General features: G+C 37.7%; 1 protein-coding gene across 21 annotated transcripts in view; it reads left to right on the top strand.

Annotated features, from left to right (window-relative positions):
• CADM2 (cell adhesion molecule 2) overlaps positions 1-18,193 on the top strand; it is a 589,213-nt gene that overhangs the window by 528,173 nt on the left and 42,847 nt on the right. For 18 of the 21 annotated variants that reach the window (XM_069024966.1, XM_069024958.1, XM_069024939.1 and 15 more), the window contains one exon: positions 16,707-16,826. The exons of 1 other annotated variant lie outside the window; for it this stretch is intronic. In XM_069024966.1, the coding sequence (XP_068881067.1) occupies positions 16,707-16,826 (120 nt within the window). Of the gene's footprint in view, positions 1-16,706; positions 16,832-17,507; positions 17,714-18,193 lie in introns of those variants that run through there. 2 more of the 21 variants (XM_069025106.1, XM_069025012.1) reach the window with 2 other exon arrangements.

Below are 18,193 nucleotides of genomic sequence, written 5' to 3' on the forward strand. Positions count from 1 at the left end.
TCTACTTACATTGGCTGCTAAAAGAAGAGGAGAAGGAAAACTGTCTTTTGCATCCCAGAGGTGGTGTGTCGGTTGTTGGCTGCAGGCACAAAGTGCTCTGCCTTTGATGAGGTAACAGCTTCTGCACTTACCCTATGTTGAAACTTCTGTCATTTGTGTTTTCTGCCCAATTTATTTATGTGCTTGTTTCCAAAAAGATGGCCTTTTATAACGGGGGATTTTTTTCCACCAGCAGTGACTCTGCAGTAGAACTCTATCAAAGAATATTTCACCATTTCCACTTTCACACACTGGCGTGTCCCCTGTTGATCTGATTATCTTGCATCAACTTCTTGGCAGTCTGTAAAATCATTCATTATCAGGGAGGTATTCTGTTATGTTTGGCAGCCCATTAGGCGTGTTATCAGGTTTAGCTTGCTCATTGCTGACCTTTCCTGTTATGAGTACCCGAGTTTTCCTAATTGCATTTCTGCGATTCCAGCGGTGGAACTAGAGAAGGTAAATGTCAGGTGCTTCCGAGGTTTCTGAAACAATCAGAGTTATGTGACAGAGCATGAGATGATGTTTAGTACTTAACAGCTTACTGGGGTTCAGAGTTGTTAGGTTTATTTTAAGTAAGAGGAGACTGACAATTATTTTATCAAATATGGCACAATCAGTTGTATAGATAAATTTAAGCAGCCTTACCCCTACTTTAGCTCATTACATTCATTAATGTCTCTAGTGAAACATAATCCTCCTAAAATTATACAATATTTTTTCTCTCTCTGTGGGCTAGAAGACCTACTTTTTATCATTTGCTGAGATGCATCCTTCTATTTAATAGAGGATGTATTTTTTATCTTCCTAAATATATCTGAAAGCATCCTTTGATTTCTCTCATTTTTTTCTCCTGTGCTTAACATGTTGATGTAATTTTTTCTCCTACTCCTTTGTTAGAGCTCATTTATCACATGACTTCTTACCTTGAATATCAGGTTTCTAAGACAAGGTACATGCCAGCTTTCCCACACAAGCTTGTGTGACAAAACAGGGGACATCAGTGGAAGGTATCCTCTGCAGAGGCAGGGAAGTGCAACATGATTCACAGCTTTCCTTTTCTTATGTGTGCTGTGATTTCCATACATTTTATTCCTTTCTTTTTTTGCTTCAACAGATTTTTCTCTCTGACTGTTAATGGTGTAAAAGCTTTTTTGCTTTTCTTCTGCCTATGAAATCCTCCTCTGTGATACCCAATCTCGCAATTCTCTCAATTTTTTAAGCTATCTTCTTAACTCAGAGAAGATTTAAACAGCTGTAGTGTAGAGGGAAGATTGCCTAAAAATGGAAGGTATAGTTTATCATAATTAGAGATTAAGGGTAAGCAAATTATTTATATGTATTAATTATACAAACCAAGCAAAGTGTCTCATGCTTTTAACTGGACCAACCTAAACACAAAATTATATGGAAGAGTAGTATTTTTTCCACTGTGAGTGCTGATGAGGTAATCCTGTTTTGATGTTAAGTGATGACAGTGGAAATAAATATTACTATAAGCAGATGAATGGCAATCTGTGCAATACAATTAGTAGCTGATAACATAAACATTATTTTTAGATTTTTTTGTATAATTAAAGAAACCAGACTTCAGAGAAATTGAATCTATTTGAATAAGGTTAAAGGCTTGAGCTATTAAAATGTGCTCATGCTGCTTTGCTGAATCAATGTGACTGCTAATTTCATTTTTCTTAACATTTATTGTTAATAATAAATGTCAGAAAGTACTCTGTGAAGCAGGAAGGTGGGTACAAAGTCAGAGTTTATAGGCAGAAGCACAAAGGCAAGACATGTAGTTTGCTCAAACATTTGTTTCGTGCAGTAACAAAGGTACAGGCTTTAATGCCTGTAGCTGTTGTCATTTCTGTATTCTAATTGGCAAGCTTAGTGCTTTAGAAGTGCACATTCTGGCTAGATATATTACACCCTTTCTTTGGTAATGGGCCCCAGGCAATTTTCACTCTCTTCCAATTTATTAAGAATTTTTGTTTACCTTTGTCCAAATACTAGTCATTAATCATCAGCAAACAGAGCAAACTGTCAAACTCGTGTAGCTCAACCCAAAAACATAGACTCTGCTTGCAGAGCTCTGGTAATAACTGCAGTGATTTAGCTGGAGTTGGGGATGGAGGTGTTCGATCATAATCAACCTGAAGACACAGCTGCTGTGCTTGTGGGAGTAGTTCATAACCTCTGGGTGTCACTGCCAAAGACTCAGTTCAGCATCGTGGTGGAGTGAGTGACAGGAGTCCACATCGTTGAGAAACCTTCTTAATGGAAACAGCAGCAGCTGATAATTTGCAGGCCTGTTTGAAACAGAGTACCTTGGTGGAATATCCTGATAGGCCAATTTACAGCCAGGCATTAAATTAATTGAAATATTCAGAGCTATAATGTGTTGTGCAGCAATTATCTAGAAGAGCAATATGGAAATGAACATGAATCAGCAGCTGTGGATGGTCAAGGCAGTTCTTATTGCCCAAATTAGAACTACAGTGGAAAGCATTTGAGCCAGTTACTTAGGATCTCTGGAGAATAAAAAGTGGCATAACATTCCTTTGTCTTCGGCCTCTCAATTCTGTATTTTTTTTCTTGGGCAAGCTATTTTTTGCACATAAAGGTAACTGAAAGACCAAGTTACTCCTCATTAGTATTTTGAAATATGATTTCAAACAGAAGATCTCCTACAATGTGTAAGACCAGAGGCTGCACTGCATCTTTCCTAACTCTGACATTATTTATATTCCACCTGCTTGTCCAGTCCCATTTCAAAACATTTGTCATCTTAGCTTCCACAGTAACCTGTGGCAACAAGATTTTGAAAGTAGTTATGTGCTTTGAGGGAAAAGTATTCTCTTCTGTTTGTTTAAGCCTGGTGCTTGATCTCTTCACTTTCCAAACTTACAAGCTATTTGGCCTCTTTTGCTGTTTGTGCTGGAAGTTTGCATTTAAAATTATATTTGCTGCTTCCCTTCAATAGATTCTCAAGTATTTCCACATTGGTCTCAACTTCTCATTAACTGTGATCTTAAACTCTTCATTTCCTGGAATCCTCTCCCTTCTATCCATTCTCCTTCTTTCATGGTCTTTTTTTCCCCCTTGTTTCTTCATTTTTTGGTCTAGTTCTAAATCTCTGTGATTGACTGTTCTCCATATCTGGAACAACACTATGCCAAATCTGCACCAGACACCTTAGTTTATTAAATCCTATCTCTAAATACATTTATAGAGATTCACCTTCTGTGCCCAACAATAATTCCAGCACAATGCACTTGTACATCTATGTTAGTTTTTTTTTAAATTGGGGGAAGCTCTGTGGAATCCAAACACATTAAATTGAACAAACTCTTCTACCTCTATCTGCTCTAGATTCTTTTGTCTTTGTCAGTTCATTTGCCCACAATCAGATTTTTGTTACTTTTCATTTCTGCTGTGATATCCCCCCCTCATAGGTGCTCAGTCTCTTTCCTTTATTCCTCTAACTCACTTGGGCATATCTCTCCATAAAGGTAGAAACTGAGTAAAGCAGTAAATTGAAAGAAAATTGAGGAGGTGATGATATTTTCTGGTTTCTTTCAAAACTAAGCTTGTTGAATAGACAATAGATCTTTCAGTTTGAAAATATTTTCACTACAGACCTCTGGTAAATCTTGTGCAGTGTTTTTGGACCCCTTATCCTCATAAACATGTAACAAAAACCACATAAAAAATTTGGGAGGGAAAGGAAGCCGCATCCTTGTGGAGCAGCACATTCATCAGTAATCTTGGCTGCTCTGTGTTTTGGTGTTAAGATCCTACAAGTTGAGGTAACTGGACAGTTTCTAAAGTTTCCTCCTTTAAAGTTTTCTGAGTTAAAATGTCTCATTTACACACACACACACACCTCAGAGAAAAGGCTTTCTCTGCCTATGGGAACACCTTGCCTTTATGTGAACAAAGCTTGGGCTTTGCAAAAAGAGAATCGGTGTGATGTAACAGTAATAACATTTATAGCTACAATAATGGGTGAGTTTGGTAAAAAACCCTGGCATTGCCCTCACAGCAATCAAGGCATATCAAGAATATGAGACTCAGAGGACTTCTTAGGACTTAGTTAGAAATTCAGTGTATGTGACTACCTGTGCCTTTTAGTTTTGAGATTTTTCTTTTTTGTATCTTTGTTTGGATTAAAAGAAAGAAGTCTCAGTTTTGCATCCTTAAAACAAAGGTGAAAAGTTTCTTCTATTCCCATTTGATAAAAAGTAAAAATAAATTTAAAAGTACAGAAGATAACTTGCAGAAAAAGGAGCCTGGACTTTCAGTTGGAAAATAAATTAATAAAAGTATGCTCCTGAATATTTTTTTGGTCTCAAAAGCCTTCCTTTCCCTCAAGCTATCTTCTTCAAAGCATAGCCCTTCAAATTGTGTTGAAATAATCTAATTTTACATCAATGTTCTCAAATGACATTAAGGTATTAAATCATTATCACAACATTAAAGCTGACTTCTCCAGAAGACTCTTGGTTTGTTTAGAAGAGGTGGTCCAGACCTTAAAGCACAGTGCAGATGAATTTCCTGCAGTCAGACGAATTAGGAAATCATTGGATAATAGAGCTTTTGTTATTGGGCTGAAGAAGAATAGTCTTTAGTTGACATTTTCAGGTATGAAAAGTCTGTCCAGAAACTTGTGGTGGAGTTGTTGGCTTAATTTTATGGATGAATTGTCCAGCTATTATCCCTGAACACTCTCAAGGCAACTACTTTGAAATTGCTTTTTGTTGATAAATACTTGAATAGTGGGGTGTATAGTTGAGCTGTGTGAACTGATCTTTCTTCATTTATGGTGACTTAAGAAAAGTAAGATACAAATTTCTTTCCAGATAAGCTTAAAAGTATTTTGGAAAGGTCAAGTAAATAACATTCCAAACCACCCTAACACTTTTGGGGAATATGTTGGACACTTGTACATTTTTACATTAATATACTGTTTCTCGTGAAAGAAAACTTCTAAAATGAAGTGATTTTGTTGTATAACATATAAAATAATTTTTTAAATTAATTTCATACTGGAATACTTATTGAAATAATTGAATGCAGAGAGTATTTCAGCAGCAGGAAATCTCTCCCCAGGCCCCTTAACAATACAACAATAACAATATATAGAATATATCAATGTAACTTTTAACAATATATTCTAATACGTAAAGCTCCTTCCTATTTGAATACATTTTTCATGTGTTCTAAAACCTGTGGTTTTGGACAATGTCTTTAATCGCACACAGCTCTGGAAAATACTTGATTTTCTTTGTGCACATATTATTGGCTGATGTGACAGTTCTTATGGCATTTCCGAAAAGGAAAATGTTGTGTGGATACCAGATATATCCATCTTGCTTTTTTGAAAATAACTGTTTTAACTGGCCTTCAGTGCTGTGTGTTTCTAAAATGAGGCTTTGAGTTTGTTACCACTGAATTGCTGTAGTAGCAAAGCTTGCTCTCTGATTTTTCACCCTTTGCTATTGCTTATACTCCCCAGTTTTCCTGAACATCACTTCACTGAGCCTTTTTGGGTTTTTTTTGAGATGCCAGCTTGCAAAATTACCATGTCTATGAACATCATATGCAACCTTCATGAAGAAAATATTAACTCAATAATTTCACTTGAGAATGATGATAAAGTTATAATCTAATATTTGCTAATGATCTTCTGTTTCTATCTAGATCATTTATTACCCAAACCATAAAGACAATACTGCAGTGACTTGGTGATTTTTCTAAATTGAAGTCTTTCCTGCACCAGGAGGTGGTGGAAGGCAGATTAGGGTGTCCCGTCTCTTTCTTCCTCATACGGTGCTTCCATAACTTACCTTTGTTTTGAGAATAGCTTCCTCAGTGTTTCACTCAATTCAGGAAAGAAAATAGAACATTATCTGAGTGGTATTGCTTAAAATGACAACTGGTCATGCCAGGTGATATGTCAGAACTGTGCTTTGTTCCAGCTGAGATTGTGAATCCTCTTGGAGATAGATATAAATGCCTTGGAGGCTGAGAGGGGTAGAGAAAAGCATCTCAAAAAAACCATGCATCTTTCTTAGAGGGTTTTGAGAACTTTTGTATCTGAGGCCTCTGATCACATAGGAAGATGAGCATGGAGGCTCAGAGAGAAATAGACAATTAGCTTATCTCAACCATTCATGTTGCTATCATCCATAATTTTATATTAGCATTTATTAGTACTGATCACTCTATTTTTGCTGTTTAAAGTTTAATTATTAATTACTTGGTGAATTTTTCTGGAGTTTATCTTAGCCTGCATTTCTATGTTATATAAAGGAAAAATATTCAGTAAAATGTTTCTTACAGTACTCTATTAGCATTTTTCTTAGAGCAAATAAGGTACTTCTCCACTTGTTTTCAGTATTCTTTCAAATAAAAAACAGAACAAACCTACAAGAATTTGAAATTTGCCTAAACAAAATTTAAAAATCTTCTTAACCTCTCTCTTCACATCATAGATTCAGTCTGAATTTGTGTTGGGATTCAAAGTGTCTTTAGCCCCTCCTCCAAAATGGAATCCTCTATGCTGCAATCACAGAATATTTTTTTCTAGCTCTTACTGCTTGAATTCTTGATGCAATATTATAAAACTCCCTTTGCTTTGTAATTAAAGTCCCATTTTCTATTGCTGAATCCTGTCACAGACTTTCTGCATTGGATCTTACCCTGACTTGCTATGCCTTAATGTGACTTTGTCTCAAGGATTCCAGAGTGTTTTGGCATCAATCTTTCTGTATGACTCCCATGGAAAGGGGAGCAGACCCAAAAATAACCAGGAGGACAGTAAGGGTGTATCCCAAAACCATCCTCATGTGCAAGGAGAAAAAAAAAGAAGCAAAAACCCAGTAAGACCATTGCTACCAAAGCTGATGTAGCTTGGAATCTGCCATGTGAGGATGTCCCACAGTGCCTTGACTTCTTTCTCCAGGCTGTGGTTCCCTCACAAGCACTGAGAAAGCTTTCAGTATGTGTGAAGGAACTCACCTGGCCGGTGCTTGGAAAGAGATCTCCAGATCTCTGCCCCGACTGATGGTGTTCATGTTGTCGTGTAAGCTGATGTGTCATTTGTGACAGTGACCCCAACAGTTTTCAGTCAGGACCCTTTGCTTTCCTTTCACTGGTATCTACACAGCTTGTTTACTCCTTTGAAGAAAAAAAAAATTGTTTTTCTTGGTAACCTCATGCCTGAGGGTTTATCTTTCAGCTGAAATTGCCCTTATTAATCCTCAGGACAAGTATAGAAACAAACAAATCAAAGGGGAGGAGGAAGGACAGGAGAAAGTTTGGCAGGGAAAAACTTGAGGAGTGGGCCAAGTGTTTATTCTTCAGCTATTACTGTGGGTCATTGCAGTAGTGGATTTGTTTTTCCCCCAGTGATTTCTGTAGTTTACATTTTCTGCAGGTTTCCCAATCCTTGATTGGTGGGAAGCAGGGAGGATTGAGGGATGCTGACATGTTGAAGTGTTTGTCTGAGGAGAGCTCTGGATGGCTTTCATCATTCCAGAGCAGGAACTGAAATTTCTTTGCACTGCACTTTGTTTAAAGTAAATTAGCAGATATGATCAAGCATTCTTTATAAAAAACCCTGCTATTTCCATGGGTGAACTATCCTACTTGATGGCATGATAGTTAAGGTACTAAATATCTGCCAGCCTTAAGGGAAGCTGGATAATTTTTACAAAATTAAGGCTTGACAATATTGCATGGATCCCACCATTCATAGTTATGTGTTATACAAAGCCAAAGAGTCACAGCAGGAATTCAACTCCATGTATAGAACTCTTTTGAGGACAAAAAAAAACCCAAACCCCAAAAAAACAGAGCATAAAAGATTGACAGCTAGAAAGATAGGGCCTTATTTTCTCAGGTAGTGTACTTTGGTGATAGGAATGTGAGAATTAAGTGTATTAGTCGAAGTCAGTACAATGAAGTGCAAAAATCTATGTTTTAGGTTGCAAAGTGCCAGTCACTTTCCCAAGGTGATTTTCAATAAGATACAGCCATCCCACTGTGATAAAGTGTTTCAGATTAGTGTTGGACCCTTTGGTTTTACTTTGAAATAAACTTATTTAAAATAAATGACAGTCCCTGTTATCTCTCTTTACTAACCTTTGAATTATTGCAGTGAGTTTGGAGTTGTTTAAGCAACTTCAGTGATTCGCCCTGAATTTCTCAGAGAAATGAAAGTAGCAATTGTAATAAAATAGAGATCAGCAATCTGTTTACCTCCATTTAGTTTTAACACATGTGCCCATAATTAAGGAAATTTTGGAAAATTCTCTATACCTTTCTTCTTCTCAGTGCAATTCTGGCTGAGCTTTTTGAATTTTTTTTTTTTTTTTTTTTTTTTTTTTTTTTTTTTTTTTTTTTGTGTGCAGAAAGAGTCAAGTGTCATTCTGAGAAAGCTGTCATCTCTGTTCAAGGCTGCTGGTGTCTGAATTTGTATTGTGCATTAGCTTTTCCTTATAGGTTTTCAAGGGCCAGCTGCTGGTACTTTATTTCATTTAATTTTGAATACCCCTATTTTATGGCTTGGAAAAACAAGGAAATATGGCTTGTCTGCTTACTTAAAAAGAATAAAAATGAACATCACAGCCTTAATGTGATTTTTAAGCAGTGGCAATGGGCCTAGAAAACTGTATTAATACTGATAGAATGGTGTGCTTCTGGGGAAAATTGTGCTGGCTTTATTCATACAAGATGTTTGGTGGCTTTTGTGGTAACATTTCATCCTGAATGCAGTGAAATTGGCACTGCAGGTATAAGGACAGCTGCTTTTTTAAATGCAATTTTGAGAGGTTTTGTTTTCTTTTGTGGTTTTGGTTTTTTGGTGTTTTTTTTTTAGCAGAGGATTAAAATGAGCCTCAGGAGATCTGTTCTGAACTCCCATGTAAAATTTAAGACATTCCACTTAATTCTTCTGTGTTCATTTCCCCAGCTGTGAAGTGGGAATAATACTGTCTCTCTTTTCCTAAAGTTTGGTCTGCACTGCCCAAAAAATGATCTCACAGATCCTCAAGGCAGAGGTCCATTCTTTACTGTTTCTGCATTTGTTAATGTAGAGCTGTGAACAATCAGGACATATACCAAGATACCTTTTATAAGTAGAGCATCTTCATTTAAGGCTGTGGTGTCAAAAAACACTCTAAAACTTTACCTTTTTATTTATTTAAAATGTTAAATTACCAAATTCCTTTTCTTAGCCTATTACATGCTCTGCAAATTTTATTTAATTTCTTTCAGGCAAGTTGCATGAGCTTCAGTGCAGTATTAGTAGCTACTTTAATGAGATATCTATCTCATCTATCTCTATCTCTCTTGTGATGGGTTGACTTCTTTAAAATAATAGGCTTTGTTATTTTTACTACTATTGAATTGGAAGGGACTTTTTTCAACTGCTGGCAAAACTTATGCCAAGTTTTGGAAAAAATTAGGCCTTACAGTACTTCTGGAATAATTTGAAGTCTGTATTATATTCATATAACTCCAGAACACCGAAGATTAATCTTACTGTTGAATACTTGGTTTGATTTGGCCTCAGAGGTAAATCTTGCACTAATAACCATTAATAAAGTAAAACCTAGAGGGCCTGAAAACAGACTCTTCGGTATTAAAGAATTTGCCTACTTGAGAATTTAAATTTTTCTTGCACTAACATAATTTTCAATGTCTAATCACCTGGTTAAGTTGTTATTTTGTCAAATCTATCCCTTTATGTTCTGTGTGTGTCACCTGGTTTTAGCACAAATAGAAATTAAGAAATAAGGCATTACAGCCTATTAGCTTCCTACAGTCCAAATGTTGCAGATAATACAATCTTCCCCACCAAAAGTGAACAGCAATAGGTAAATGTATTGTGAGACAGTACATTATGTCACCTTTTATTCTTCTGCCTCACTGGGAGCAGGGACAGGGAGCTTTTTAAATGGCTGGGCTGGTGACAAACAATGAGTCTGACGGATGGTGAAATGGGAGCGTGTTCCAGCATCTCCAGGCCTTCATTGCAAACTTCTCTCTCTGTTTCAAGGGAGCTGCAGTCAGAGTGCTTTTGATGATAGCAAATTCAGTGGAGTGCTGTGGGGAGCAAAACGATCCCTAAAGTAAGCACTGAGGGCTTCAAAGGTCAGAGCCGACATTTTAAAAGCTATGAGCCACCAGTGCAATACTCAAATGTTCATGTTAGATGCTTTCCTGTGAAATGCTTCATTCAGGTTTCCTGGGGTCCCTCTGTGCAGCTCTGCCAACTGTGTGTGCAGCAGACTGCCCCAGTCTCCAGGTGACAAAGCCATATTTGGGGCAACATCTGGTGCTGAGCAGAAAGGTCACGTTTTAATATCCCTTAAAAAAAAAAAAAAAGACCTTTCCTTTCTTGGAATTTTTAGCAAGTACCCATGAGCATTATAAAGCACATAGTCCCAGTGTCTACTAAATCTCAGATTCTGATCTGTGCAAGGGGAAGGGTGGGTGCTGCCTCTACTCAGCATATTCTGCTTGTTAGGGTGCCCACAGAAGGTGGCAGAGGTGGGTTTTACCTAAATACCCTAAATACCCGTCCTGCCTGCCTGGCCCAGGGCCCCACAGCTCTGTCTAGAGCTGACCTGGGTCTGGGCAGATGCATCTTGGGGCAGAAGTCGAAGCTGGTCACTGCTCTCAGCCCTGCAAACTTACCCTCCCTTGCCATGTCTTTCCTACCACACTGAGGCATTTCCATCCCACTGCTTCTTCCTTCTCAGCTGCCTGAGAGCCACAGCTGCTTGTTTCCTGACAGCTCTCTCATCTGTCCTGAGCCTGACCTGGCTTTACTTGTGGAAAATCAGCCTTTCACACACCTGTGGTCTTTGTGAGTCCTGCTGTTGCTCTGGTGCACAAAATAAATGAGATATTCACTACAGGAGTTCTTTCAAGAAAATTTAGGGCAGCTAACTTCTTCTTCATATTTCAGTGTCAAATGAGATGGCATAATCAGAAATAACTTGCTACTACACCTTGTTTTTTCATATTCATCGCATTTTTTATTTTGTCATAAGCAATTCTGGTCAGAGCATGTGTTGTAAAATGTGCCACAGTGTGATATCAGGCCCTCATTTTAAATGATTTGGGATGACACCATACTTCCAGTGCTAAGTGCTAATACTGAAATTGGCTTTGTTCTTTTGAGTTATATTCTTAACTTTCTAATTAGAGAATTTGGGCCAGGGATGTATAGATTCCAGTTTTTTGCTTGGCTCTTTGAAAACAGAAGGAAACAGTCTTTTTTTGCTGTAATTTTTCATACTTCTTCCTCCTTCGTTTGCTACTAAAACCTGTTGGTTTTGAAACAGGGAAGAAATCTAAATAACAAACCACAAACCAACCAGCAAGGTATAAAACTTTCTCTAAGAAAAGAAAGCTATTGTTCTTTCCAGTGCCTAATTTTTAGCCATTTTAGTCCAGCTGTACATATTGCAACATGAACTTATCCACTGGAAGACTTTATTGGTATAACTAAGGATATAGATCTACATGGAGCTTTTGTTAAAAGGGTTTGGACATTTTTAATGACATCTGATTTGCTAGCAAAAAATGTCAAGCACATAATTGCCATTTCAGAGTTTCATAAATCTGAATCAATTAGTAAAAAGAACCCCTTGACCTCATGTCCATGAGCATTCATGATCATTCAGTCTAAGTGCTAAGGAGCTATTGGCACATGATGTTCAAGCTGCGTGATCCTTTTGTTCAATCCCATTTTCTTGGAGCAAGGTAAATGCAGCTCCCTTTGAATTTAAAACCTTGCTAAATTATTTAGTGCTACATACCACAGACTGATTAAATTTTTCACAGAGTAGTGAGATTGTTTCCCAGGTAGGTCATCACTCAGTTCAGTTTACCACTTAAAATTTCTTTCATTCTCAGTCAAAATACAGCAAGGACCATCCATCATTATCACTCTGTCCTTTAATTTTTCTGTCAGCCTTTGTCAGGCTTGAAACAAAAGCTTTTACATTTTTATCAACTGCAGCTATTGTTGTCTGATTTGTGCTCAGTCATGTCAAAATATCGGTTGTGTTTTTACCCAAAAAGTCAAATATTTTCTATAGGTCAGATCTATCTTTCACATAAGCCCACTAAACCAAACAGAACCATTTCTCATTTCTTTGGAAATGGAGAGTAAAAATGCTTAGGGCCAAATTGGCAGGGAGAGTAAATTATTCAGGCTCCCTGCACTTAAATGGATGGATGTCTTCTGCCTTAGCAAGGAGAATGCAGCATCAATTCAAGAAAGAAGGAAAAGCAAACAGGAAATTTTGAGCAGGTGGGGCTCGACACTGCTTTGAGCCGACCTTGTACAACACTGCTCTGCAACTCCTAAGCACTTTGCATCTGTGCCTCTGCTGAAGAGCAGCCTCCACACCGAGCCCAGATTGGGTGTTCCCCCTTTTTCCACCATCCATTGGGAGTTAGCCTTCAGGTTACCTGCTGGCTGCCCTCCCCTGGCTCCAGCTTGTGGCATGTTAACAGGCAGCAGTGGCTATGAGGAACACCTTTCCAGAGCCCTCCTCAGTCTCTTCTCCGCAGGCACTGAGCTCTGACATTATGTCAGGTCCTCACTGAAATGAGGGTTCTTGGCTGAGCATTTGCAGCTCAGCTCAAGCCTCCCTGTGCCACTAGAGAGGTCAGGAGCCCGTCTCTCTTACTGAATATCCTGTTCAAGCCTCACATGTATAACCTGTGGAACATAAGTGACAAAGAGTCCATGTTTGTCCCTTGGCATGAAGGTCAACCCCTTTTCTATTTCCAACAGCTTTTATGGAAACAATTAGTTCTCCATGAATTATTTGTATTTCAAAGCTAGCAGGATGATGAAATTAATACCAACTTAATTACATTATTGGATTTTTCACTGAATATCTGGTCTGTCAACAAACATCCAGTTTAGAAGTGAGGTTTCAAAATTAATGGAGACAATTATTGCTTGACTTCTAGATCTCTGAGCATGGCTTTTCTATCTTCTTTGGCTCCCCATCTGCAAAATATAGCTATTTTCTGCTTCACAGGAGGCTAAGGATTAATACCTTAGTATTATTGAACTAGCAGCCTGGTGCAGTGATTTGGGTATGGCTACTTGAATTAAAAAGTTCTACTCTGCAAAGTCCCTTGATTGTAATGATCCTTGGTAATTGGTGGCATGAGAGACATAAACAAAAATTCATTTTCAGCTGAACATTGTGTACAACTAGAATCAGAAACTGCAAGACAAGGAAATGGAATTAAGTTTCACTCCAACACAGATTTCTTGGGCAGAAATCTGCAAATCCATTCTGTTAAGATCCTCCCTGACAGAAAGCTCGAGGACAAATCTACGTAGTCCCTGTGATAGCATGTTCTGAGCAGCTGCCAGCAAGGAGTTCTGGGTGACAACGTGTTCCTTACTGGTGAAACAAGATAGGTTTGTCTTGCTTTTAAAAAAAAATGACCAAAAGTCCTACAGGACTAGAAACAAGTTAAATTGTAATTCCCTTTTTTGGCATAAAATGGAGCAGCACACCCTCTATGAAGCACAGTGATCCATATGGCTTAAACAGAAGCCTCTGTGGTTAAGTATCATTTTTTTTGTATCTGTAGTCCATGTGCTTTTGGGAACTTCCAAACCCATTTACCTCCTACACCTGCAATGCATGATGAGAGACTGAGGAGCACTGTACATTACTTCTAGTTTATTTCTTGAACTGCATATTCTGTATTCTCTTAAGCAAAAGCCTTTTCAAGGCAAGGACAAAGTTTTCATGAGAATCCATAAATCTTGGAAGAACTGGTGGGAGGAGCCTTTCTGTCAGACTCAGCAGGCACCATACATCCAAGTTTTTTGAATGTGGGGATCCTTTCAGAATGCTATGCCTGGGTCTGGGCTGTCCAAAGTAGGATTTAAGGGTAGGATATGGTGCAAGCATTCCAAAAAGTGTTGCCTGGAGAGCTATGAGCTATTTGGTTACTCTGCACATTCCTGTTGCAGACTCTCATGTTATTAATGAAGTCATTCCACTGGGCAGAGCCTTGAACCTAAGCTGGTACAAACCAAACATTTCTAGAGTCCAGATTTCATTGCTTGGGCAATGTAATGCTCCTCAGGCTGCTGATTCCTGGTTTCTCTCTTGTGCTCTGGTCTTTAGGAGCAAGTCCTTTTAATGCTGTGAGCAAGCAGACAGACTGCAGTCGTTTGCACAGTGAATTTCACCTCACTCTGCAAAGAAAGAAACTGAAGTCTATCCCTTGTTTTTGCATCCCTTTTGATATGTTTTTCTTTGACTTCTGCCAGGCTTCCATTTTGCTGTTTGGCATCAGAGTTTATGACTTTCATCAGGAAGCTAATTTCTGCACAAGTTTTCATTATTCTTAATCTGAGGAGATCACATTATATTAAAAAACTGACATATCCTAGTTCTTGTTACTTAGATTGCTTCTTAGGTAGCCTTTCATTTAAAATAAGAAATCTTGTTTGAAATACTTTGATCAGAAGAAAAACCAGAAAGTTCTAAGTTCACCAGTGATTCATTTAAGCCATTATTTGGTGAAACAGGTAAACAGTGTGCTTGCAGATTGGATAGCACTGTCATAAAACCATAACTTGTCATTGCAGTCTTAAGTAATTGGTATATTTAAGAAAGATAATGAATGGGACCATGAGTCACACTAATTGGTTTTACGTACAAGAATGATGTGCAAAGCTTTCCTAATAAACAAGGTTTTGCTCTCCTGATGAAGTAGGTGGGTTTTTTTTTCTATTTGATTTAATTTTTAACAGAGACTTATCAGGGAATGAGTTTCCCTTTATGAGAAGAAATTGCATAGATCAGTACATGTGGCATGTATCTTTTCAACATGTTAATTTATTTCTAATGCTTGTTATACTCAGTTCTATTTCATTATTGTGGTAGTCACACTCCAGGTAGTAGTATCATTTTTCCTGGTGATTAATGTGGCTACACTGGTGGGGGTTTTTAAAAGCCTGTTCTAATTTTTCTGGCTGGAGAATATTTTATACTGGGAATTAGAATAAATATCAGTGTACAACAGATGAAAGATGGAGCTTATGATGTTTTCTGGTGGCTTCAGAAGAGAACATCACACAAGTATAGATTCCAGAGAGGATAGTGGTGGTTTCTATCAAAACTAGAGGAGTACAGAAAATCCTAGGTGACTTACAGATATTAACTAACTTTTAAACTTGGAAAATAATCTGTTGTCCAGCATGGAAATAAGGTAAGCATGCTACTTTGAAGCCTTAAGAGAGTAATTATGCAATGCTGAACTCAAGGACCCTGTGTCTGAAGGGTGTTCTGCTGGGCCCAATACTGAAAAGCTCTGAGCTACTTCAGCTTCCATTGATTTCAGTCAGAATTGATGGTACTCAGGGACCAATTGCATTTCTTTTCACAGCAAGGGAAGACAGATTGTGGGTCAGACTTTTGCTCTTTTATTGCACTGAATAGCACCCTTCAGAAATATTTTCAGTGAAATCAGTATGGAATGGGTTACTTACCATCAACTGCTGAGAAATGAGTCCTTCCCTTTCAAACCTGCGGTATAAATAATCTGAAAAATGTCAGATGCTTTTTATGTCTTCACAGAAGTGCTTTTATGTAGTTCTCTTCAGAGCTTCTGTTTGCTTGTTCTTTAAAACCTGCAATCACCTTATAAGCAAAGTCCTATTGGTCTTTATTGCTTTTGGCAGTGTAATCAAAGTATTTTCTATGTGTACATCTGATTATGTTCTGCTCTGTACTGGAGCATTCTGCATCAGGCATTGTTGGTTCCTCTGCAGCGAAGCAGTTGTGCTCCTAATCCTGGCATACCTGCACTTGCTTGAGCAAAACCTGAAGGGTTTTATAGGATGCTGTCATCAGGGCCATGCATTTTTTCTGACTTGGAGGCAGGTTTTTTTATCAGTAATATTATTAGCATTTCTGATTTTTAGTTCGAAGCTGTTTTAGAAAAATACTGATGTGTACTAACAATACGTTGTAAGCATTAAGGATGACTGAATGATGACTGTGCCTGCTAATTAGGGTAAAGATTTTGAAATGTACTCTGCTCTGGATCTTAGCAGACAACTGTGTCTTAAGCAAATATGTGGGAAGAAGAAAAGCAATCCGGAAAAAGCAGCTCTTATAGTTAGTAGCATTTTCTCCCCTTTTTCCCTTCATTGAGTCTGTCTGAAAGTGGGTGTTTTAACATACAGCCATTTCTCGTTAACATGTGTGTGTTTATTTTAGCATGATGGTGTTGTTTTTTTCATCTCCCACTCTGACACAGCATGTTTCATCTGTATATGGTTTCTACTGTGAGACATTTAAAATGGCTCAGCGAAGAATGGATTCTTGTCACTTAAACTGTCACTCTCTAGTTCTGTGGAAACTTCGTCATTTTAACAGAGTTTTAAATTCTGTGTGCTCAAAGATTGATTATAAAAATTGAGAGTGATAAATGTCAAGAATTTAAAGGTACTCTGTTGTACCTGTAATAATTTATGTTAATCATGTTTTAATTTAGTCATTTTCAACATACTTGTATTTACAAATTAAACCACTGTTATGTTTCTCCTTTGTTTGCATGATATGATTTTATTTTATATTTTTTTTTCCACTCACCAGATGTTTTCAACACTTTGCTTCCCACTACTGTCATCCCCTCCCTTACCACTGCAACAGTCACAACCAATGTAGCCTTAACAGCCAGCACAACCACATCGGCAACAGCCACCAGCATCAGAGGTACAGTATCCTTCTTTGTTATGGCCTGGAAAGCACATGATAAATAGGAAATTAGAGCTTTAATTTTTTTTTTTTTTTTTTTTTTTTTTAAACAAGGATAGAATTTGCTAAATAGAGGGTGCAAGCATTTTAGTTCAGTTTGTATTTAACAGAATAATCCACAGGGTGATACGTGGGTTAAGAAGGATTTCACATGACCTTGAATGTTGTCGCTGCTCTAGCAGTGTGTATGTGAACTTTGACAGGATGCTTAAATTATTTGTATACATTTGCATTTAATTTTTTAAGGTTAGTAAATTAACTTTAATGTAAAATGCAAGCAAGCTATTTTTAAACAAACATGACCTTTTAAGACTAGTTATTTTGGGTGCTACCATTTAAAACAAGCTAGGTGTCTCAGCACTGGAATTTCTGTTGATGAAATCTTGCTTGGTAACAAAGAGGCATTGCATTGCATCACCCCTCTTAGCCTTTTGCAGTTTAAGGCATTCCTAATTTGGGGGTGTTGTTATCTCACCAGAGCTAGAGTAAATGAGCTAAAAGTTCTCTCTCCCCTTCCTAACCTCCATCTGTTGGGGTTTTTTTTTTTGTTACAGCTTTTCAAATGTTTCTAGTAATGCTTCATTTCTTTATGAGTGAAATATAAAGGTTATTTTATTCTTTTATTCAGTAGCTGATCAGATAACGGTTAAATAGGGAAGATGTGTGCAGAAGGTTTTGCAGATTATCATCTTCTGGGTAGCTACAAATCTCTCGTGGTAAATGAAATGGCAGAAGGTTCCTATGTGGCCTCTTAAAAGCTTTATATTGCACAAGAAGAGAGGAAATTATATTCTTTTACCACACTGCAAGCATTGACATGATGAGGTGCAGTTAGGCCAGGAAAGTTAAGACAGTTATGAAATCTTTTCTTGCTGGAAGTGTTGTTATTAGTCAGTTGCAGTGAGCTGCCTAACTTGCAAGAATAACCTTAGCTCACTTTGCAAGTCCATTGTATAAAGATTGTGATAGTGTCAGATCACCTAAATTCTTCCTCCACAGGGCACAGATATTTTAATATGTTGTGATAAACTGACAACAAACCTAAAATTATATTTTTTAATCTTTAATATTACTTTTAATGTGAAATGGACATTGTCGTTTTAATGAAGAGAGGAGGTGTTGTAGTAGTCCTTTTCCTTCTGAAAAAGAAAGCTAGACCATGGAAAATAGCACAGTGTTCATGGGTCTAAGTAGCTGCAAGAGGAGCATTTCTTGAAAAGGAACAGAATGACAGGAATTATCATGTCTTTATAAAAGAGTGTTTTGTGTAAAGCACCAGGAGCTTCCAGCTTTCCGAGGGCTCACATCCTGGAAGGACGATGCTC

The sequence above is a fragment of the Aphelocoma coerulescens genome, chromosome 1 (assembly GCF_041296385.1).
Source record: "Aphelocoma coerulescens isolate FSJ_1873_10779 chromosome 1, UR_Acoe_1.0, whole genome shotgun sequence".
NCBI classification, from domain to species: domain Eukaryota; kingdom Metazoa; phylum Chordata; class Aves; order Passeriformes; family Corvidae; genus Aphelocoma; species Aphelocoma coerulescens.